The sequence below is a fragment of the Trichosurus vulpecula genome, chromosome 4 (genome assembly GCF_011100635.1).
Source record: "Trichosurus vulpecula isolate mTriVul1 chromosome 4, mTriVul1.pri, whole genome shotgun sequence".
Lineage (NCBI taxonomy): Eukaryota > Metazoa > Chordata > Mammalia > Diprotodontia > Phalangeridae > Trichosurus > Trichosurus vulpecula.
The window spans coordinates 55,481,294-55,506,385 of NC_050576.1; the positions used below are offsets into that span (position 1 = coordinate 55,481,294).

The 25,092-nt window shown below is 42.9% G+C and overlaps 1 protein-coding gene across 1 annotated transcript in view; it reads left to right on the top strand.

The window, feature by feature from the left end:
* DDR2 (discoidin domain receptor tyrosine kinase 2) overlaps positions 1–25,092 on the top strand; it is a 222,683-nt gene that overhangs the window by 128,531 nt on the left and 69,060 nt on the right. The window contains exon 3 of the mRNA XM_036757661.1: positions 6,985–7,093. Coding sequence (XP_036613556.1) covers positions 6,997–7,093 — 97 coding nt within the window. The 5' untranslated portion in view covers positions 6,985–6,996. The remainder of the gene's footprint in view (positions 1–6,984; positions 7,094–25,092) is intronic.

The window sequence follows — 25,092 nt, forward strand, 5'->3', positions numbered from 1 at the left end:
TCTTGTCTATATATGGGTTCTGGGCTTACCATCCCAACCCTCACTCACACTGGTAGCCCCCCTCCTTGGCTGGTTCTGTACCTCTCGAGGGACTATATGACTTTTTTTTTTGCTGACTGTAAAGAGCATCACTGATATATCTCCTCTCACGAGGAGTGTCTTTCTAATGCTATAGCTCATAAGTCCCCACCAGTGTGTTTCCCTCCATGATTACCAGTTGATAATGATTAGACACCCAGGTGCAATTAGCTTTTAGAAAAGGATATTTGTTAAGGCAATATATTAAGAATAATAGGTATAAAACGTTCTCTGAGAAGTCTGTGTCATAAACACCACCCCCCCATCACTACATGCAGAGTCCAGGAGGAAGTGAACCCAAAATTAGAGAGCACATGTGCCCAACAAGTAAATCACAGGTCCTGATTGTTCAAAATCCTTTTCTCCCTTTGTCATGAAATTCTTCTTAGGCACAGTGTAGCTTTTCCAGTGGATCCCTTTAAATAATACCTAATAATAGTAATGATAAGGATAGTAATGATAAGTGATGGCTTGAATTTATGTAGTACTTTAACTTTTGTAAAATGTTTCATGTGTTTTCTCATTTAATCCTCACAAGAATCGTGTGAGGGATATGTTGTTATCCCCATTTTACAGATTAGGAAACTGAGGCTTAGAGAGGTTATGTGACTTGTCCAGCATCGCATAGCTAGTAAGTATCTAAGGCAAAATTTGAACTTGGGTCTTCCTAGCTCACAGGTTCAACTACCAAGCCACCTCACTGCCTCTTAGTAGAGTCCTGAGGCTGTCTTTCCTAGGTGTGTTTTATTTGTCATTGGCTCCTATTATTGGCATTGTATCAGCTATTTGGAGAATACTGCTATGAGTAGGACACGGATGAAAAATTCTAAATCTTTTGGCCCTCTGAAGGTCACAAGGTCTTCTCTTGGTCAAAGAGGGAAGGGAGGAAACCAAGAACAAGGATGAGTTCGAGGATTCTCCTCCTTCTGCCTTCTCTCCTCCAAGCCCCTCAGGGGCTTGACCTGAATCTCTGTCTCCTGGATCACTACTTACTAAGATCCCTTAATGTCAAATTGGCTTACTAATTCATACAAAGTCCACAGGTAATAATCATGTTTCAACCAATTGGAATATACTTCTTGTTCAATATCACTCCCCATTCAGTCAGTGGCTTTCAAGGATTTCTAAATTGACTTTTTACACCTAGTATAAAGAATTTTATTGATTAATTATTCAGTAGAGGTACTCTCACATGGTTAAGGTAATCAGTGATATTTACCATATTTACCATCACATATGGATGGTTTGGATGTCCTATGGGACATAGAAAACATTGCAAAATTTTTTTTTTATCACATGGAAACTTCTGAAAGTCCAATGGTTTAGACCATGCCATTGGGATGAGGTAATTGAGTGATTCAATGAACCCCACCCTTATGGCCTTATCAAACGTATTTCCTAAAGGACATATTATCATTTACATAGGGAAGGAAACACAATGCTTTGGGAAAAGTGCTCTTGCTGAACCAGGGAGCCAGTGTTCACTTCCTACCTTTGATGTTTAATACCCTGTGACTTTGGCAAATCACTTCACTTTCCAGGACCTTAGGTTTCTTCATCTGTAACATGAGGAAGTTGTGCCAGATGACCTTTGAAGTGCCTTCCAGTTTGAGATCTATAATCCTATCTCTGAATTCACTTATGTGAACTTAAGCCAATAGATCACATTTTTGCATGTTAAGTCTTATTTCTAATAATGAATTTTAAGGCTTTGGAAGTTCAGGTATCAGCCAGTAAATGGTGGTAGCACTTTGGTATTAGGAAGGTTTTTCCCACCCCCTCAAATCACATCTCGAAGGAGGCCAGGTTCCCCTTTCATATGCTAATAGCCCACATTTGATGGTAGCTTTTTTTGAGACTTTATACACATTATATAACCAGATACTTGCAACCATGTGAGGTAAGTAGTATAAGGTTTATGATCCCATTTATAGATGGGGAACCAAGACTTGGGTTAGTGACCTTGCCCAGAGCTATGAAGCAGAGTAGAGGTTTAAACCTCCAGTTTGGAGTTGACTCCAGATCCGCAGTTTTTCTCTCGTATTGGGTTTAATTTCACAGGATTGAGGGCTAGAAGAGTCCGATTCTCCTATTTTATGGGGGCTTACATGTGTTGGGTTCTTAGGTGAAACTGCTGGATAAATGTCTGATCAGAGTACTTTAGGGGGCCTTTTCCTGACTGGATGGTAGAGGATGGCAGGGAAGGGTTAAATTGAGATATTTGCAGACACTATTTTGCTGCTCTTAGTCTTGTGGTCTAAGGCAATCAAGTCATCAAAAAGTACAATTAATTGCCTCTCAGTGTCCAAGTGGAGATGGTTGCCTTCTTCCCTGAGAAGGGTGCATAAATGATAAAGACTCTTAGGACTTGATTCAAACTCTCTTCTCCACCCCTTTGCCTCAGAAGACTTTTAAAAATGTCTGGTCAGATTGCCAGGATTTGGTGTATTCTTGCATAGCCCTCACAACACATACACACACACACACATATATATACAAACACACACACATATACATACACACATATTACCCCCCCACACACATATGCATAAATACACACAATGCACATACACATACATCAGCTGATTGCTGCTAACTAGAAAGTTGGGACCTTTCTGAAAGGACAACTCTTGATCCATGTCCTAGTGCTTAACTGTAGCCAGGATGATGTCTGGCAGATTGTGTGCAAATGTGGATGCATTTCTTTCAATATTCTGTTTATCTTGGGGTCTCACTCATGGAAACACAGTGTTATTGCTGCTGGCAGTGACCAGGCTATCTGAGATATGCATTGTCCTTGCTCGACCATCCAAATGGGATCTATGATAAACTGCATGAAACTGTGGTCCTCGTGTACTATGTTCCATGGAATACCAGGATTCCATGAGTCAACCATAGGGACACCCTGAGAGAAAAATAGTGCGGTGGATATCTTTACTGACTCCAGATCCCCTTGTTTACCATAACATTTGTGTCGTTTAGATGTTCCATGGGACATAGAAAACAACACAAAATTTTCTATCCCATGGAAACCTTTGAAAATCACTGGCTTAGAATATGCCATTGGTCTAGAATGTCCTCCCCATAAACTCTGACTTATTGAAATCCTTCCCAGTTGCTAAAATCATATTTTTAAAACTCATATTTGACCTTGTCACCCCTGGACTATTCAAAATCTTCAATCTCCCCTCTTTTCTCTTGGATAACATACAGGATCCTTAACCTGGCATCTAAAGCCTTCCACAATTTGGCTTCTACCAACCTTTCCTTGACTTCTTGCTATTTCTCACACATGCCATCCCACCTCCTTTCTCTGTGTCTTGCCCAGGAGGTCCACCATGCGTGGAATATACTTCTTCTCATGTCCACCTCTTAGGATTCTTTATTTCATCCAAAGCTCATCTGAAATCCTACCTCTTACATGAGACTTTCCTTTTCTGATCTGTCCCCTGACTTGCCCCAAGTGCCTTTCTCCCAAATTATCTGATATTTACTTTGTACATATTTTGAGCACACACACATTCATTTCTCTCTCTCTCTCTCTCTCTCTCTCTCTCTCTCTCTCTCTCTCTCTCTCTCTCTCTCATTCCCCTCTGTTAGATTACAAACTTCTTGAGTGAAGGGACTATTTCATTTTTTTGTCATATTATCAGCACCTAGTATGCTGCCTGGCACATAGTAGGCACTTAACAAACATTTACTGATTGAATAAACCAAAATCATTATCAAATTGTAATCCATCCTCCCCACACACATACGTTTTACATATGAGAAAACTGAGGCCCTAGAGGATAAGTGACATGCTCAAGATTGTACAGGTAGTGCGTATCAGAGGGGGAGGATCTGAACCTAGGTTGTTTGACTTTAGAGCCAGTGTTCTCTCCACTTTAGCAACCTCCCTTCTTGTATCCAATTTCTCCTCTCCACACACAGTGCTGCCATCTTAGTTCTGACCCTCATTATCTCTTGTTCAGACTATGGTATTAATGACCTAAATAGTCTTTCTGCATCTATTTCTCTCTGATCCTTTTACACAGCAGCCAACTTAATCTTCTGAAGACACTGAATTTCCCAGGTCATTCCCCTGTTCAGAAATCTTTGTGGCTCCCTCTCACTTATGGAATAGAATAGAAGATGATGAGCTTGGCATTCAGAGTGTTCCCCAGTCTGGCTGTGGTCTGTCTTTCTGCCTGTGTCTCCTATTAGCCCCTTCATGGATTTTATGTTCCTATAAATCTAGGCTACCAGTACTTCCCTGACGACTCTCCCCACATCCATGCCACGATGAGGTGGGCACGGTAGGTGTTTCAGATATTTAAAAGGCTAGGTCAAAGAGGGATTAGACTTCTTCTGCTTGGCCCCAGAACTGGAAAGAGTGGGTGGAAATTGCAGTGACACATTTCGTCTTAATGGAAGGAAAAACTGTCTGACAATTAGAGCCATCCCAGAGCTGAATGGATCATTGTCTCAGGTAGGAGAAGGCTTCCCCTCTCCAGCAGACTTTAAGGAAAGACTGGATCCCCACTCATTGAGCAGGTCATAGAGAAGATTCTTGTTCAGATATGGGTAGGACCAGATAGTAAGTGAGGTCACTTCCAATCCTGAGATTCTGTGATTCTCTGCATGTATGTCCTCGGGAGAATTTTAGAATATCACAGAAAGCAATGGCTCTGGATGGCCTGAGTTCAAATTCTACTGATTACCTATATGACTTTGGGCAAGTCATTCAATCTCTCTGGGCCTCAGTTTCCTCATCTGTAAAATGAGGGTGTTGGATTAGAGGACCCTTCCAGATCTAAGTCTAGGATCTTCTGATTCCTATCCTCACCTGTTGAGATCTTTCTCTTCCTTCAAGGCAGAGGTCAGGTTCTATTTCCTTCATTTAGCATTCCTAATTATTATTATTTTTAATAAGATTATAATATAATAATATAATTACCATATTATTTTTATTACCACATTTCCCCATGTATAAGATGCCCCTTAATTTTGGGGCCCGAAATTTGAAAAAAATGTATTACATAAAGTTATTGAACTCAAGTTTTATTCATCTGCTCATAGCTTTCAGGCACCTTTCGGGCAAGTCTGGTATGTGTACCCATGCTTAGTGCATTTCGTTTCATGAACCTGAAGCACCAATTGTGTCCTCCTTTGAAATCAGTAACTTCTTTTTCATCAGCAATTCTTCTTGCCTCATGCTGAACCATCTTTGTGGACACAGGAATTCCAGTTGCCCTCTGCTCTTCAATCCATATCTTCAGTTCCCTCTCTAAATCAGGTTACTTTGCTGACTTGCCTCTCATGGCCTTCTTCTGCTATGGCGTTTTCAGTAGGGTTTCTTCTTCCTGTAGCCAGCCTTAGATTGTTTTCTCAGTTGGAGGGGGACCAAACTTACGTTCAGCAGCACAATTTCCATTCACTTTTGCAAACTGGATCACTTTTAACTTGAAATCAGCACTATACGAAAATCTTTTCTGAGCCATTTCTGAGCAGAACATGGCAAAATGTAACCTAGTATACCAGTAACAAATGTGAAACAATGAGTACAAAGACAACAAGAGCAAAAAAGCGGGAAGTGCAAGTAAAAAAATTACAGCCACTGTATAAGATGCACCCAGTTTTTAGACCCCCAATTTTTTGAAAAAGGGTACATCTTATACATGTGGAAATAAGGTATATATTATTATTTCTGTATTTCCTAGTTACTCTTAATTTCCTTATCCCCCTCAGCCGAAGGGGGTCCTTTTAAAATGTTCCTCTTACAAATGTTGCGAAGAATTGCAAAATTATAGTTTGTGAAGTTTAGAGAACTAGACATATACAGATATGTCTATAGACATATGCATACATACACACATGCACACAATGCATGCACACACATGCGTATATATGGATGTTTTCATGTGCATGACTATGTCTGTACATATATGTATATGTGCACATACATGTAAGTATACATGTGTGTATATTTTCTAACCCAAAATTATGGTGACCATCCATCTTGCCTTATGAAGAAAAGGGACTTGCAGAGTAGGAGGATGCCAGAATGAGAAGGGAACATCAACGTTATCTAAAATGGGGGTTCTTAACCTCTTGTGTCAGGGACTCCTCTATCAGTCTGATGAAACATCTGGAGTCGTTCTTGGAATAATGTTTGCTTTTTAAATTTCATAATTGAAAAAAATGCTAAATTTCAGTTAGAGGTTATTGAAAAATTTTTTCCATCCAAGTTAATGGACCCCCTGAAATCTATCCAGGGATTCCTTGGGCATTGTAGGTAAGAACCCCTGGTTTGGAAGAATCCCTTCATTTTACAGAAATAGAAGCCTGGACTTGCCCCCCTGACTTAGGACCTAACAGGACTCAGGTTAGCTCCGGGAGGCTATAACTATTGGTAAAACTGCTACTTGATCCAAGTTCCATGGATTGTGTTCTGTGTGGTTGTTATTATCGTTGTCATTAGTATAAAGCTTCTATGATTTCAGAAAGTTTGAAAATCCCTGTACTACGTCCACTTCTAGTTCTCGGACTCTTGGATTCTAAGCCCTCAAAACAGTGAAGCCACACTAACACGTAATGATTGCCATAACGTCGGTCCATGGCGTTCGTTAAGCCCTGAACATGGCATCAGGAGAGGCCTGGTTCCAAGTCTTGCCTCTGACACTGACTAGCTGCTTAACCTCGATTGATTCACTTCAATTTTATGAGCTTATGTTTCCTCATTTCTGAAACAGGGATAATACGATCTGGTTATTCTATGCGAGGTAATATAATATATGTATAGCAATTTGCAAACCCTGAAATGTTCTATAAGTGCTCAGTGTTACAATTTTCACTGTCATACTTACCTCTGTCTCTGTCTCTCTCTTTGTCTCTGTTTCCGTTGTCCTTCCGGTGGGCCTGCAGACTCCAGCGCTGATGCCACCTGCTGAGATGACCCCCTTTTCCAAGCTGCCCTTGGTGCTGCTGCTGCTGCCTCCCATCTTGAGTGGTACCAAAGCCCAGGTTAATCCAGGTAACCAGCCACCCATCAGCCTGCCAGATCTGACAGAACTTCATAGGCAGACGCTATCCCTGAGAATGTTTGCCTTGGGAGCAGCCCTGGCCTAGGTGTCCAGAGGTCATTAATCTCTTTGCTTCTGTGGTGGGGACAGACATGGCGAGGGCCAAGACTTGAAATGCTTCCTATAAGTATACTTAAATGAGTGGTCACTTCTGACATGGAGGGAGGGGGGAGCTGGAGAAGGGTGGGGCAAAGAGCCAGCCCCCACATCTTCAACTTCTGGGAAAAGCAGTAAGAGAGAGCACTTGGCTACTGCCACAAGGGATGTACTGGGGTTCCCAGGAGCCCTTGTACTAGGATGTTGTCTAGAACCTTTGGCTTTCTGGGCCCGGAAATGGTCATGACGCTCGGGCATAATATGTCTTGTCTTCCACAGGGCACAGCTGTGCTCAAAAGCAAATATTCATCTGAATAAACATTTATTCAGACATTCTAGGAGGAAGCACAGGGGCATGTCATCAGGTTCTTGGGGCATGTTGTCTGTTTTGCTTTCCCTCTGATGGCATTTGTGAGAAAACTAAAACAAAAAATCTTCCTCTCTCTCTCACCACATCAGCACAGCAAGCCTTGTAAATATTCCTCAAAGTAAGGAGCTCATGGAGTGGGCATAGCTAGACCCCAAACAAGGCAGAAATAGGTTTTCCTCCTATGCCCTCCTCAGACGATGCCTCTCTAATATTAGCACACCAATAATTTTCTTCTTAGATGCATAGAATCCGGGCTCAGCGTTGGACGGACTTTATAGTTGCTCAGCTGTTCATTTGCGTCCGATCCTATGTCACCTTATGGGTTCTCCTTGGCAAAGATACTGGAGTGGTTTGCCATTTCTTTCTCCAGTGTGTTCTCATTTTAAGTTGAAAAACTGAAGCAAATAGGGATTAAGTGACTTGCCCAGGGTCACACTCATTTGAACTCATGCTTTCCCAACTCCAAATCAGGTATCCACTGTACTATAAAGCTTGCCTATACTTCCCCTGACTGGTGGTATTTCAGGAAGTTTTTGAATTTAAAAGGAGGTTTCCACAAAAGAATCAGACAGGGCATGAGTGCGTAAAGTAATAGGCCTTTAGGATGCTATGTTTTAATTCACTTAAGGAAAGTCCAAAGGCCTAGAAGTGAGACACTGGGGTTTTGTAGCATGGAGGTCAGGGATAAAAACAGGATCCGACCAGGGAGGCAGCTAGGAAGATCTTGGAAGTAAGTGTCTCCAGACCATAGCAGGAAAAAAAAGGTTGATCACTGATGGTTCTGCCAGAAAGATGGCCCTGGGAGTTGGCACACCTAGCCTCATCAGCTCAATGTTGCTTGTCCTAATTAATAGGGGTTAGGAACTTCAGCCTTTCCCCCTTTCCCCTAAAGCAACTGGATAATGTAGGTGAAGGCAGGGTGTTTTTTGGGGAGGGAGAAAGGTGGAGCACCATAATAAGTTAGTTATCGAACATTTATTAAGTACTTATGGTGTGCCAAGCAACTTGCTAAGCACTGAGAATCCAGAGAAAGGAAAACAGTCCTTGTCCTCAAGGAGCGTACATTCTAATGGCAGCTGGCTGCCACAGGGAATGGGGTGCTAGACTTGGGACCAGGAAGGCCCAAGTTCAAATTCTGCTTCAGACCCCTCCTGACTCTGGGACCCTCTCACAGCCTGCACTGCTCATCTGTAAGATGAGCAGAATGTTGGCACCTTCCTCATGGGCTATTGTGAGGATCTACGAAATAAAATACGCAAAGTGTTTTTGCCAACTGTAAAGTGTTCTACAAATGCTATTTATTATTATTACAGTTATTGACAACTTGCCAATATGTACATATCTGCGGCATGTCTATGGAGTGGAGGCAAAGTAATCTGAGAGAGGAAGGCAGGCACTAGCAGCCAGGGGGACCACAGGCAGGGATACGCTGGGAAATGCTTAGCAAGGCACTGGTTTTATAAGTGTTCGTTGTGGAAATTTCCAGAAAAAGGCAGGGTAGCAGTGTTAGAGGAAAGATATATGTCTAAAGCAGAAGCAGTAAGCCCTATGGTTCTCAGGGAAGCTAAAAAAAAAACCCTGAAGTTTTTTGGATTATTACAGGTGGTCATTTAATCTTTGCTTGCGTATCACCAGTGACAGAGAACTCATTACTTAATGAGTCAGTGCCTTCTCTTTTCAGACAGATCTGCTTTGAATCAAAATCTACCGGCCTATAAATTATACTCTTTGCTCCTTGTTCTGGTCTATGGGGTAAACCACAACAATTCTAAAAACAAAATGCCCCCCCTTAGAAATGTAAACCTTTCATGCCCCCCTAAAGCTTCTCTTCTCCAGGCTAAACATTCCCATTCCCTTTGCCTGATTCTCATTTGGCCTGGCCCCTCTCCATCCCTGTCACCTTTCCCCAGAATGCTCCAGTGTGTCATGGCCTCTCCCCAGATCCCTCTTGTCTTTTCTCCCCCTTGGAATGTTTTTACCTCTTCCTTTCTCCTGGCTCCCCAAAAGCCCTGCTCCTACCAATCGTGGGCCCAGCCACTTCCATCATAATGCACCTAGCCATGTGCCTCCATCTGGGGATTCACTTGTGGGACTCCACCCACAGCTGTTCCTGCTCCGAGCTCTGGAGCAGGGATTGTCATTGGGGCCTGGGAGAGCAAGCTGTCTGGACTCTGGGCACATTCATGGGGACTTGTGGGAACTGAGCTGCCACGAGGACATTTATGTGACCAAACCAAGACAGCTGGTAGCTTATGACAGGGTGCTAACCCATGGAACTGGAGCAGAATCCAGACTGTGCCATGTTTGAAGACAGCAAAGAAAACAGTCTGTGCCACCCCTACCCCCGCCCCCAATTTTTCCCTTTCCCCCAGTGTCTGATGCTTTCTTTGGCTTGTTCTTGCCAGGGGAAAAGAAATAAAGGCCTTGATTTATGGTAGACTGGTTAGGAACTTGGACTGTTCAAGCCCTTTTGAAGGATTAACCCTCCTCCCTCCGCCATTGCTTCAAATGGACCAGCCCAACTATAAAGCAAATAATTTTGCACTGGCTGGTTCTCACACACGCTCAGTGTCAAATTTTCCTATCACAGGGCCCCAAAGCACAACTAATCCATTGCTCAATCATTTAATCTTTCAATCAGCAAGTGCTGACTGAATGTCCCTTGTTGGACCTCCTTGGGCTTGCTTCCTAGGACCTTGGGTTTGGACCCAATAAGTATAATCCTAGACTGGGATCATAGGCTTATAGTTATAGGATTTGGAAGGGATGTTAGTGGAAATCGAGGCCAATATTCTCATTTTAAAGATGAAGAAACTGGGGCACATGGAGTCTAATTGACTTGCCAGGCTTACATGGTTAGGGAGCACTGATGCTTACTTAGGTGGGATTTGATGCTTACCTGGTGGGATTTGAACCTGGGTCTTGCCCCGCAGTGCAGGTTAGTTGGTTGATTGATAGCATCAGTAATGTCCTGACTAGCCTTTGCCACTTAACTAAATCCTTCCCAAGCAGGGAAGAATGTTGGCCTGCTTAGTTCACCCTAGAGACTATACAAAATGTATTCTGGTGGTGGAAGGAAAGATCATTAGACTGGGATACCCTAGTCTTCCTAAAGCATGGGTCTTGACCATGTCAGTCGCCCCTCTGTTCAAGAAGCTCAGCACCCCCCCAATTGCCCCTAGGATAAAATATAAACTCTGCTATTTAGCTTTTAAATCCCTCCCTGATCTGGATTACTGGTTCACTATACATGACATCTTACTTCCCACCTCTGTCCCTTTGCACAGGACATACCTCATCCCAGGAATGCACTCTCTCCTCATTTCCATCTCACCTAATTTTTAGCTTATTAATTCTTAGTTTCTTTTAAAACTCAAGTGCCACCTTCTAGAGGGGGCATACCCCAATCCAAACACAACCCCCACCCCCAGCCCCAGTATTCCCCCTGGAAAGTTACTTTATATGTAATTGTTTTGAAATTTTCAGATTATATGTTATTTTCCCTCATGGAATATAAGATCATTAAAGGTTGTGACTGTTTGTTTTTCCCTTTTTACCCCCAGCACCTAAAACAGTGCTTAATAAAAGTTTGTTTAATGAATGGATGACATTTACCTTTCTGTGCCTCAGTCTCCTTTCCTGTAAAAGGGTTGCAGAGGGTGATTTCTAAGGTCCCCTATAGCTCCATCATTTTATGATCCCGTGATTGTGACTCCAAAGAAAAGAAAGCCTGCCCATATTGCAAGACCCACAGATTCTCAGTTTGGTTTCATAGTTTCTGAGACTTCATGGTTGTTTACGTGCTAGGCTAACTGTGCTGTCCCAATTTTCATGCTATTTCCTAGATGTGAGAGTGTGAAGTCCCCATCTGAGTGGAGTCTGGCCCATGGTGTCTCATAATGGCTACTCAGTAAATGCTTCCTGACATGGGACTCTGAAATACTTTCTAGTGGTTGTCTCTCCCATCAGCCCTTCCCCTGGCCATTGTCCCTGAACTCCTAGCCTTGCCCTAAGAGGAACAAAGCTTCTTTACCCCTGGCTAAGAGAAATATGCCCTTAGGGCTTTGAGAGCACAGACTGATGATATCCCATCAGCCTTGGAAGCCTAACATTAACAGAACTGAAGTTTCCTAGCATGGATGGCCCAGGAAATCAAGGGCTGGAGTAGAATTTCTTATATTACCTGATACCCCTCAAAGGAATGAGTTCAGAGCTGTATCTGCCAATGTTTAAGTCAGCAAACAACTATTAAGCACCCACTGTGTGCACTGTTAGTTTTTGGAGAGGAGGAAAAAAAGTTTAAATAAGACAGGCACCCTGCCCCCAAGCAGCTATGGAAATATGTGAACCACTATGGAGAAAAGGTTTAGCTTGTAGAAGCAATGACTCAGGGAGGACATGATAGTGTCTTCATGTACTTGAAAAGTTACCATAATGGCTTGTGTTTATTCGGGGATTTAAGGTTTGCAAAGTGCTTTACATTTATATTGCTTGATCCCCCAAATAGCTCTGTGAGGTAGGTGTGATTATCCCCATTTTACAGATGGGGTGACTAAAACTGAGAGAGTTAGTTAAGTAACTTCCTTCTAGTCACCCAACTAGAGAATGGCCGAGGCAGGATTCAAAGCCCAATCCAGCACTCTAGGTACTGCCATGCTGAGCTGCTATGAGGGATTAGACTTATTCTGCTCGGTCTCAGAGGACAGAGAAAACTAGAATAAAAAAGATGGAAGTTGTACAGAGTAAGCTTTCTACTTAATGTCCGGAAAGCCTTCCCAATGATCCGGAGTGTCCCAAAGTGGAACAGGCTATTTGAGGTATAGCGGGTACTCCTTTACATGGAGGTCTGCAAGCGGGGGATGGGGAGATAACCCCCTTGCTAGGGATATTGTAGAGGGGATTCTAGCCTGGGTATAGGTTGGACACATGGCCTCAATCTTGGAGGCCAGTTCTCAAAGTTGTATAACGTTATTGCATGGACTAGCTGGACGTTGAAGCCCTTCTAAGAGGTTGGGAGTAAGGGCCCCATGATAGGGGTGATGGCACGGTGGAAAGAGTACTGGGCCTAAAGTCTGGGAAGACTTGGTCTCCGATACTTACTAGTCTTGTGACCCCGGGAAAGTCACTTAACCTCTGTTTGCCTCAGTTTTCTTATCTGTAAAATGGGGATAATTATAGTATGTACCTCCCAGGGTTGTTGTGAAGATCAGATGAGATAATAGTTAAAGCACTTAGCACAGTGCTAATGAGAGGCATGGGGAGTCAACAATTTGGGTGTGAAAGATCTGAGAGTGTCAGTGGACCCAAAGTCCAAATGAGTCAACAGTATGATTTGATGGTCATAAAATCTAATGCTATTCTAGGTTACCTTTGAGAGGCATGGTGTCTAGAACCATGGGCCTGGGAGAGGTGATCGCTGGAGTTCTGCATTCAATTCTGGGTAATGGAGTTTAGGAAGGTTATGGACAAGCTGGGGAGTGGCCAGAGGAGGGTTACCAAGATGGTCATGGAGCCCAAGTCCTTGCCACAAAAGAATCTGTTAAAAGAACTGAGAATGCTTAGAAGAGAAGATGCTGGGAGGAAGGGGGAATGCTAGCTATTTTTAAGTACTTAAGGGGTTGTCATGAAGAAGGAAAGAGTAGACTTCGCCTTGGCCCCAGAGGAATGATTCGTGGAATGCTTGAAGAGACAAAGTTAGGCTTGATGTGAAGAAAAGCCTCCTAACAATTAGAGCCACCCAGACTAAAGAGTGTGTACTTTATTCTGTAGACAATGGTGAGTCACTGGTTATTTGAACAGAGGAGTGGCATGGTCAGAACTACGCATTAATAAGGTCACTTTGGCAGCCAGGCAAAGAGTTGATTGGAGAGGCTAGAGGCACAAAGAGTAGTTGGACCCATTACAAATGGTCCGGGTGAGAGGGATCAATTAAATGTGGTGGCAGTGTGACTGGGGAGGAGGGAATATTGCTAAGGAAGAATCATCCAGTGGGGCTGGAAAATGATGGGATGTGGAGAATGATGGAAAGGCAGGTCTCAAAGACAACTCAGATTTTGAGTCTAGATGATGAAAGGTTGGTGGTGCCAGCAAATTTGGGAGGGTGGAGGTTTTGGCAAGGAACGCAATAGGGGAGGCAGGGAAAATTTTTAGCAATTTGAATTTGAGGCTCATAAAAGACGTTAAGGGGAGATTAAAGGCTCATACATTCAGAGCGGGAAGAGACTTCAGAGCCTTCTAATGCAACACCTTTATTTTAGAGGTGAGAAAACTGAGATCTAAAGGGTTAAATCATTACCCAAAGGCACACAAATAGCAAATGTCAGGAGTTGGGATTTAAAGCCCTGTGTTCTCACTGAAAATCTAGTTCTTTTTCACATTGCCTAGTGATGATAATTGAAGCTATGGAGTAAATGACATCACTAAGGGAGAGCACAGAGAGAGGGGAGAGAACCAAGGACAGAATCTTGGGGGCACTTCCACACATAGGGAGAAACAGCAGCAAAGGAGCCTGAGAAGGACTCAAAATGGGAGGGTCAGAGAGCAAGGAGAGAGTCTTATCATGGAAGCCAAAGGGCGGAAGAGGATGAGGAGAGAAGAGGCAGCTGTCGGGGTCAGTCCTGCTAAAAGGGTGAGGGGGGGGAAGAGAAGGAGGAGGAGTAGGAGGACGAGACGGAGGAGAAGTAGATGGGGAAGGAGGAGGAGGAGGAGGAGGAGGAGGAGGAGGAGGAGGAGGAGGAGGACTGAAATTACTCAGACTCAAAGAAGAGTTGAACTGGTGAATTGGAAAGGAGCCTTGAGATACAGCTTTGTCTATAGTAGGCACTTGGCCAATGTTTAGATTAATGACCAAAGTTGGATTCAGCCTCCTCCTTTCACAGACAAGAAATGAAGACCTCCAGTATAAAGCGACTACTTGCTCAAGGTCACACAGCTAATTAGTGTCAGAAATAGGACTAGATTTGGGTCTTTTCTCTAAAGAAGAAGCCATCAAACTGAGCAATTTGGTGGCTATGGAGGACCCTGGAGAAGCTGTTCCAAAAGAGTGGTGGAAAAGGAAATCAGACTGCAGGGGCTTGAGGAGTGAGTGGGTGGTGAGGCAGGGAAGGCAGTGAGGATAAACAATTCTGCTTAAAAGTTTAACAGTGAACAAAAGCTTGATGGAGTAGTGAGGAGAGCAACTGTTTATTTATTTTAAGTTTGGAGAGCCTGAATATGTTTGTAAGCAGAGGGGGAAGGAGCCAGTAGGGCTAGAACAGTTGAAGAGGAGAGAGAGAGAGAGAGAGAGAGAGAGAGAGAGAGAGACAATGAATATATAGGAATGAGATTGAATTATCAGTTGATCTAGGTCTCAGAAGACACTGGAGGGAATAGTCTCAGCAGCATAAATAGAAGCGTTAGTCTTAATAAGGAGTGTTACTTCATACTCTTAAACAAATGGGAAGGAGGGTTTGAGGTGTGGAGATAACAAACCTTATGACAGATGGCTTCAATCTTCCCATTAAAAAAGAGGTGAGAAACTATACTGGTGTAGAGGGAGAGACAGAGTTGGGTGTTTGTATGTCTGATTGCATCATCATCTTTGACCCATACTGGACTTCCCCCAAGCCAGGAAATTAAGCCCAAAGTTGGGCCAGCTGACTGTGGAAAGTGGGGGATGGTTGAGGTAGAGTGATGAACAGTTCTGTTTTCTCCAGCCCTTGAGAGGCATTTGTGGTCATGGCTGGAGGAATTTGTAGGAAGTAGGGGGACACAACCTCTCTGATCATCAGTTTACTCATCGGTAAAAATGGAGTTAATGATCCTTGTGCTACCTACCTTAATGAGTTGTTGTGAGAATCATCTGAAATGAAGTATGCAAGCACTTTGTAAATCCTAAAGCAGGATCTATACATGAAGTGTTATAGTTCTTTCCTACTCCTGCCACTACCAAGACTTGCCCTTGTTAGCAATCACTGGACTTTCAGGCAACATTCAAGGTGAGAAAACGATGCTTCAGGACCTAGTCACTTGGCCCTTTGGGGTTGATTTGGCATTCATGGAGTCCATATTAATGTCCTAGTTGCCTGACTCACCACCAGGTTTGGACTTCCCTGAGGCCAGTGACACATTGCCTAATGAGTTAGTGTCTCTCATACTTTTATCATATATTCCATCACATTCAATATATTTTTCAACAAACACGTATTAAGTATCTACCATGTGAAGCACATTACACTAGGTACTAGAGACATAGAGACAAAAATGAAAGCAGACCCTGCCATTGGAAAGTCTGCATTCTATTTGGGGATACAACACAAATGCAGATAAGTAAATACAAAATAATTTGAGTGGAGAGAAGACAGCTATTGGGGAAGGAGAAAAGAGATGAGTAGTTAGAAATAACTTGATATTTCTGGAAACTTGGTATAGTAGCCTGGCATCACAATATTTTCCAAAAATGCTTTGTAGAGCTCTTTACCCAATCCCCCCAGACCCTCAGGATCCATTCACCCCATCTTCCCCAGAAGCACACTTGTGAGAGAGGTCAGTAATGACAGTGCATAACCATCCCAGTTCACATTGAATCATCTTCAACCACTCATTCTCCCACCTTGTAAATACATGCACGGAAAAACATTTATTAAATATTTACTGTGTTCCAGGCACTGTGCACTGGGGATACAAATGCAAGCAATTGAGATTGTCTTTGCCCCCAAGGAATTTGTACTCTGATAGGGAAAGACAGTAGCTATGGGCGAGTGATGGCAAGGGAGGAGAGTTTTGGCCAGCAAAGTCATAATCTTTAAGCAATTGATTGACATGGCCTTTCCTGGAATAGTAGTATTGCTGTGATTACTGTTCTCAGGCATAGGGTTGGCAGAATGGGAATGCAGAGGGTATGAGGGCAGTGTTAGTCCTAGGTCCAGGCAACATAAGATGAATGCTTCCCCATCAGAGCCTGAGTCTTCAAGTATATAACAAAGAGCTGGTAAACTGAAAATTCTTGTTCATGTTTCATTTCAGAGACTAACGCACTGTTGTCTCTGCCCCTGCCCCTTCTATGATTTTTCTCCACTGGTCTGGGCAGGTGAGGAATCAATTGATATATTCTTTCTTTGTATGTATTTACACGTGTCCTTCTTGTTTCCTTCTCTAGAATGTAAGCTTCTTGAGGACAGGAACTGATTGAGTGTTTGTCTCTGTATCCCCAGAACCTAGCACAGAGACTTTCACTCAGTAGATGTTGAATAAATTTTTGTTGAATTGTTGGGTTTCTCTTTGGCTGGGGTGCTGCTGTCACCCTCTTCCCAGCTTGGCCTCCCACCCCAACCTTGAAACAAGAGTTTTGGTTTCAGTTTCCTGACAATGGGTTAGTCCCACTGCTCCCCAGTGGTGAGGCAATCAATGTGGTTTTAGTTGGCTTAGAGCATGGCCTTTCTTTTGCTGAGAGATAACAAGGCATGAAGAGACCTCCCTAGTAGAATTTCTCTTCTGGTGGGGGGAAGGCGGGGAATGCCAGATGTTGCTCCCATATGCATGTTTGTTTATTGACTTCTGCCTCAGGGTGGGCTCTGGGATCCTGCCTTCCCCAAAAAATCTCTTCCCCTGGAGATATTTGGAAATATTTGCTTCTTGAACCCTTTGTGTGGGCTAGATATAGAATTACAGAATCCTAGAATACCAGGACTAGAAGGCACCTTAGAGAGGATCTAGTCCACCATCTTCCCTTCTTCCCTTCATTTTAAAAATCTTTTTTAGAGATGAGGAGACTGAGATAGAGGTGAAGTGATTGGCCCAAGGTCACACAAGCTAGTAAGTGAATTAGAATCTTCTGACTCCCAGTCGAGGGTTCTTGCCACTACACCATGCTGGTAAGCCCATTAGACTCTAAGTTCCTTGAGGGCAGGGACTGTCTTTTATCTTTTTTTTATTACTAGAACTTAGCACAGTGCCTGGTACACATGTTTGTTGAATGATTGATTGAAGACCAAGAATGAGTCAATAGCCGTAAAAGGCTATGTCCAGTAGGAGACCATTTGATGAGTGGTGTGAGCAGAGTGGTGAAACCCTCTCAACAGAAGAAGGTTAGACAATTTCTTTGCCTTTAGATGAAGAACAGGGAAAGCCGGGCAATCTCCCCAGGAGTCCTCGCTTGAGTTTTAGACTTGCCTAGAGGTAGCTGGAAGAACTTGAGTTGATTTTGAGTTTCTCCTCCAAAAATATGGTTTGATAGGGAAATGCCTTGGCTTATAAATGGCAAAATTTTTCTCAATCCTGAATTAAGGGGGAACTGGAGATTATTCCATATGTTCTTCTGAGAATCATATTTAAGCTTCGCTTTTGGTTAGGTTCCAGTAAGTCCTGGAGCTAAGACGCTCTCTGTTCACTTTGGAGTGGAGCTGGAAATGGGGTGGGCAGTTGTAAGGCAGGCAAGCATGGCCACCCAGGAATTTGTTTTACTAGTCAGGGCTGTCCAAGCATAAGTTTTTATTGAAACAATAGACAATATATTTTGATTTGCCATTTTAGTGAGAGCTCTGCCGTTGCTCAGCTTCCTTTATTAAAGCATTTATGTAAATTTCTATGCTTGTAGGTGGGCCGCATAAATCGCACTGTGAACAGCATTTTGGACAGCCCTGAGCTAGATGATGCAATGGATAAAGGGCTGGGCCTGGAGTCAGGAAGATCTGAATTCAAATGTTACCTAAGATACTTATTAGCTGTATGACCCTGGGCAAGTCACTTAACCTCTATCTGTCTCAGTTCCTCATCTGTAAAATGGGAACACACTGGATATGGAAATGGCAAACCACTCCAGTATCTTTGCCAAGAAAACCACATGGATAAAGTCCATAGGGTCATGTAGAGTCGAACATAACAGAATAACAGCAAGTTTGTTTTTTTTTCTTTTTTAAGTGGGAGGTGGGATGGGATGAGAGAGGGAGAAGGTAAATTTTGGTTAGTTGAAAACTAACTATTTAAACTATTTAAAAAATTTAAACATTTTTGATATTTAAAATTTTAATATTTAAATATATTATTTATGTGTTATATAATAAATATTTAATATTTTAAAAATGCAGTTAAGAACTTTTATAGTGTCACCAGAATGAAAAATCATTCATTTATTTCCTCAGTAAACATTTATCAAGCACCAACATATGCGAGATACTGTGCTAGGGTCTCAAAATGCAAAGATGAAAAGCAATAGGGTCCCTTGTTCTTAACAAATTTACAGTCTATTAGGAGGATATGGCACGCGCACTAAGAATAATTAATAATAATGATGGTGATAATTGACCGATTCCAACAAAGTGCCCTAGGAAACTGAAGAATGAAGCTTTCAGAGGGGGGAACCAGGGAAGGCTACCCTGAAGAGCTGGTACCTGAGCTGATCCCTGAAAGGAAGTGAGGATTGTAAAGGACGCAGGAGAGCGGGGCAGACGCTCCAGACGTGGGGATGGCTTACGTAAGGGCAGAGATGAGAGATGAAACGTCAAGGGCAGGGAACAGCGAGCGGTTCACTGGCTAGAACAGAGAGTACGGGAACTGGAATGATGCGAAGTAGGTCTGGAAACAAAGGTGAGAGCCAGGTTGTAAACGACTTTCAATGCCGGGCTAAGGAGTTTGCCTTTTATCCCGCAGGCAGTCCGGCACGGACAGAAGAGCTCTGTGCGTTGAGAGGGTTCTTCTGGTGCGTCGTCAGTGGGTTAGATGCTTCAGTAACAATATAGTTCATCTCTGACAGTTCTGTATTAGCCTCGTGGCTCAGTAGGTAATATTCATGGGGAGCTCGCTACGGGCCCGGCGTCGTGCTAAGGGTGTATAATTATTATCTAATTCGATCCTCACAGCAACCCTGGGAGGCAGACGGTATCATTGCCCCATTCTGTAGATGAGGAAACGGAGGCAAAATGACTTGCCCAGGATCACGCGGCCAGTAAGTGTCTGAGGATAGATTTGAATCCAAGTCTCCATGACTCCAGGCCTGACGCTCGCCGGTGAAAAGAATGCGGTCCTGGGAGTCTGGGGGTCTGGTTTGTAATCCTGCTTCTACCGTTAGGTAACTCTACGCTGTTATGGAAGTCGGTTACATATCTTCTGTTAGAGCGCAAGCTCCTTGAGAATAAGGACGGTCTTTTACCTTTCTGTATATTCCCAGCACTCAGTAACAATACTTGGCACATAGTAGGCGCTTAATAAATGCTTGTCAACTGACATTGTTGATGGACTTAACTTCTTTGTCCCTCAGTTTTCTCCCTTGTGAAATATTCAGATTCAGTCATTACTTATTAAGGGCCTGCCCTATGCAGGTACCATACTACATGTTGGAGCTATAAAGACAGACTCTCTTCTCAAGGAGCCAGAATCCAACCGGGAGGGAGGTGGTATTGGATAATGTGTACACAAATGATGACATGAGAAGGAACTCGGGCTGTAAAGGGGACTGTAAGGGGGAGCTCCAGCCCAAGCATGAGAAATTCCAAAAGAAGGAGAGGACTTCAATGGGGGCGGGCGGTGGGGGGGGGGGTAGAAGATAGGGACGAAGGGAAGGGCAATCGAGGAGGGCTTCCTAGAAGAAGTAACACCTGAGCTGGTGCTGGAATGAATGAACGAAAAGCATGAAACCTTTCCTGATTCCTCCCTACCTAGTGCCCTCACTTCCCAAACTATCTTGTATTTAACTACTTTGAATTTATTTTTATATGAATATATATATATGTATATATGTGTGTAAGTGCATGTATTTACTATCTACCTGTGTCTGTCTTATCCATCCGCTATCTCTCTTTCTCCCTGTGTCTCTCTCTTTCTCTGTCTCTCCCTGTGTGTCTGTCCATCTCTTTCCCTGTCTCTGTCTCTCCCTATCTCTCTCTCTCCCCATTCATCTTTCTATATCTATCTATCTATCTGCCTATCTTCATCTACCTCATTAGAGTATAAGCTCCTTACAAGAGGAGATTGTTTCATTCTTTGTACTTGTATTGCCAGCACCTAGCATAGTGCCTGACACATAGTAGGTACTTAAAAGATGCATGTTGATTGATTGAAAGACTGGAAGCAACACCAGGTAGGAGATTATTTCCAAAGTCCAGGGGTGCGGTAAGGAGGGCCTGAACAATGGAGTCTGTAGTATGAGTGGAAAAGCAGGATTCAAGAGATGCTGCCAAAGCCTACCTCAGGGTGTTATTGCAAGGGCTAAATGAGAGATAGAAGTGAAAGTGGTTTGGAAAACACCAACTGCCACGCCAACACGAAGTGATATAATTAGGAAAAAAGAAAATTAAACAACCACAAATCCCACAGAACCACAGCTTTCATCAAGCCGATGACAGAGGGGAAAAAAATAAGAGAGCTGATAGTGGAGTCAGTCAGTGATCTGGATGGTTCACTGGAATTACCACAAGAGACTCAAGTTGCCTGTTGGGCACGGGGGTTTACAACAGTCCAGAGGCCTGGCCCTTTTGACACTCCAGAAGTGGATCCAGAGGCCCAAGGCATAGTATGTATCTTTTACAGTCAATTCATTTGAGGAGAATTGTCTGTTTGTTGACTTAGCCTTTTTATAACTCTCTAAGTGCCTGGCCAACAGATCTGTTTGAATAGTGTGGATGTGGCAAAATGTGCCTCCCAGAGTCCTTAGATGGTTTGGATGTATACAAAGTAAAATGAAATAAAATCTAAGAGAGGTCTCCCAGCATTCAAAATGCTAAGCATTTTTATGGGCTTAAGTGAGGTGATGAGTTCATTAGAAGTAAGAAAAATTTTCATTATTTTTCTTCTCTTTCTCCTCCTCTTCTTCTCCTTCTCCTCCTTCTTTTCTCCTCTTCCTCCTTCTCCTCCTCCTCCTCCTTTTCCTCTTCCTCCTCCTCTTCTTCTTCTTCTTCTCCTTCTCCTCCTCCTCCTCCTTCTTCTTCTCCTTTTCTCCTTCTTCGCCTCCTTTTCCCCTCTTCTTCGTTTTCTTCATCTTCTTCTCTTCTCTTTTTCTCCTCCTCTTCCTACTCCTCATTTTCTCTTCCTCCTCTTTCTTCTCTTCCTCCTCCTCCTTCTTTTTAATGGCCTGGTTTTATCACGTTTCTGGGTAGCAGAGCCTTTGGGTCTTCAAGAAATGGAGCTCTGTTATGGAGGCTTGAGCTCTCTGAGCCTCAGTTTCCTCATCTGTAAAATGGACTAAGTGGCCTCCGAGGTCCTTTCTACCTCTAAGTCTATGAGCTTATTTGCTTATCTGCCCCTAAATTATCCGCCAGTACAGTATAACTTTGGGCAAAGTCAAGGAGTCTCTCAGTGTTTTGGCTCTCTTTTTATCAAGAGCGGGATATCAATGGATAACTTAACTTTCCTCAGAATAAATCCTCAACACATTGCACTGAGAGACATTACTTTGCATCTTCCCTATGTAAATGGAGAAACACAGCTTGGAGTGTTATACATGGAGAAGAGATGGAGTAGTTTAACGGATCAAGTACTGGACTGGTAGGGCCTCTAGATGACACAATGGATAGAGCATCTGACCTGGAGTCAAGAAGACTTGAGTCCAAATCTAGCCTCAGACACTTCCTAGCTGTGTGACCCTGGGCAAGTCATTCACCCTGTTTGCCTCAGTTTCCTCATCTGTAAAATGAACTGAAGAAGGAAATGGTAAACCACTCCAGTATCTCTGCCAAGAAAACCCCAAATGGAGTCAGGAAGAGTCAGAAACAACTGAACAACAACTGGACTGCTAGGGAATTGGGGTGGGGAGTCTGAATTCAAATTCCCTTTCTATGTAAGCTATGGTGTGACCTGGGGCAAGTCCCTTTCCATCTCTGGCTGCAATGTAGTTTTCCTACCCATTAAACATGGGAGAAGGACTAGATGATATCTAAGATTTCATCAAGCTTTCTGGCTCTGTGTTTTTTTTTGGGGGGGATGGTCACTGGAGGGGCTCAAGTCCCCTAATTTCCTGTTTGGAACTCCATTTGTTAAGGAAAAGCATTCCCTCCAGAACCCTACTGAGAGAAGCAAGGCTAGAATGATTTCCCCACAAAGGGGCAGCGCTGAAAGGCTACTGATAATGTCCTCCTGTTGATTTCTTGCCCCTCCACATTCTCCCAGCTAGCAGATGGGTTTGGAGATGTGCCCTGACCACTTTTACAAGCTGGATGCTTTTGGTTCTCCTGGTTTCTGACTTGGGGTGGTCAAACGCCTTCTCACTGGAGGTTAAAGATTGCTTAGTATACTAAGAAAATAATGTTTTTGCCTGTTTAAAAAACACCAAAAAATCTGAAGTAATTACTGAGAGATAGAAAGTCAGGAAACAGATACTGAAATGAGATCTGTCTCCCTGTGATAGCTAAAGGCTGGAGCCAATAATCTTTGTTTGCTTAAGTTAGACTTCATACCTTGACTGCAGGTATCAGCAGATAAAATTGCTGACTAAACTTGGGTTCTTATCTTGAAAAGCAACAGTGGAAACAGAGACCTACCTGTGGTACTTTTTCTTTCAGCATGGCCAGTTACACTATAATAAAGAAAACATTTTATTCCATTTGATACAGCTAGTATTTATTAAATATCCACTGTAGAAAAAAATGAAAAGTCCCTGCCCTTGAGGAGCTTACGTTCTACCAGATTTTTAATTTGATAATTAATAGAGGATAATTTGAATAAGGAGAGAATAGTAACAATTAGGGGGCTCAGAAAAAGCTTTCCAGAGGAGGTAATCCATGAACCAAATCTTGAAGAAAGCTAGAGATTCTAAGGGGCAGAGGAGAGGAGAGAGTACATTCTATGCACGTGGGACAGCCTGTACAAACGCACATAGGTGGGAGATGGAATGCTGAATTCAGGCAATGGCAAATAGGCCTGTTTGGCTGGAAGAGATAGTGTGTGAAGGTAAGTAGTATAAAAGGTCTGAAAAGGCAGGCTGGAGTCAGATTATAAAAAGCTTCAAACGTTAAAGCAAGGATTTTGTATTTCATCCTAGAGGGAAAAAGGCAGCCACTGATGATTTTTTAATAGAAATATGCCATGATCATAATTTTACTTTGTTGTTGATGTTGTTTAGTCATTTCAGACTCTTTACGATCCTATTTGGGGTTTTCTTGGAAAAGATACTGGAGTGGTTTGTTACATCCTTCTCTAGCATGTTTTACAGATTTGGAAACTGAGGCAAACAGGGTTAAGTGACTTGCCCAGGGTCACACAGCTAGCAAGTGTCTGAGGCCAGATTGGAACTCAGGAAGATGAGTCTTCCTGACTCTAGGCATAGAACTCTATATACCATACCACCTTGCTTTAGGTAGATTATTTTGGCAGTTAGGTTGAGAATCGATTTGAGAGGACTGGAAACCAAAAGAATGAAGATAAATTAGTAAGCTATTATGACAGTTGAGCTAAGAAACAAGGAGGGCCTAAACCAGGGGTGAGGAACCTGCAGCCTTGAGGCCACATATGGCCCTCTAGGTCCTCAACTGTAGCCCTTTGACGAATCCAAACTTTACAGAACAAATTCCCTTAATAAAATGATTTGTTCTGTAAAACTTGGACTCAGTCAAAAGGCCTCACCGAGGACCTAGAAGGCCACATGTGGCCTCCAGGCTGAAGGTTCCCTACCTCTGGTCTAAACTAAAGCAGTAAGCAGAGAGAAACGGACAGATCTAAGTCAGGTCATGAAGAGAGAGTAAATAGAGCTTGCCAACTGATTGTATTTGAAGATGAGGGAGAGTGCAGGGTCAAGAATGACTCCAGGGCTGTAAACCTGGCTTGACTGGAAGGCCTCAACAGAAACAGCAATGTTTAGAGGAGGGGCTAGGTTTTAGGAAAAGAGAATAAGTTTTAGATGTTGAGTTTGGGGCAAATTATCCAGGTGTAGATACTTTTCAGGCAGTTGATAAAGTGAGATTAGAGTTTGAGAAAAATGAGTTTTGGTTTTGTAGATTTAGGAATCATCTTCATAGACATGGTAATCACACCTACGGGAGGTGATGAGATCACCACAAAAATGGGTGCATAAAAAGAAGAAGGAAAAGGAAATAGGTTTGGGGGACAAGCCTAATTAGGGGGCAGAATGTGGATGATGATCCAGTCAGAGTCTGGTCAGACAAGTAGGAGAACAAGGAAACTAATGATTAGCCTTGGCAATAGGAGTGTAAATAGGACAGTAATGCAGGATGATTATTCTTTCTTCATTGTGAACGTGAGCTAGCATTTGATTTATCTGTGTTAGCCTCGCTTAAATAAAAAAGCAGTAAAAGGGTTCATTGAGCTGCCAATGACTGATAACTAGGAAAAAGAATCAATCAAACAATAAGCCTTTTAAAGTACCTACTGTGTGCCAGGCATAAGAGATTCATTACATATACGGTCTCTGTAACCATTTCTTACAATTATATCTTCCAGCCACCATACATCCGTTTTAGCCTGGAATGGCCTACGGCTCTCGATGGCATGGTCGTTATGAACTCTAATTTTCAGGAATGTTAAGCATATGACACTGCGGTGAAACCTGAGTTGTATTTTTTT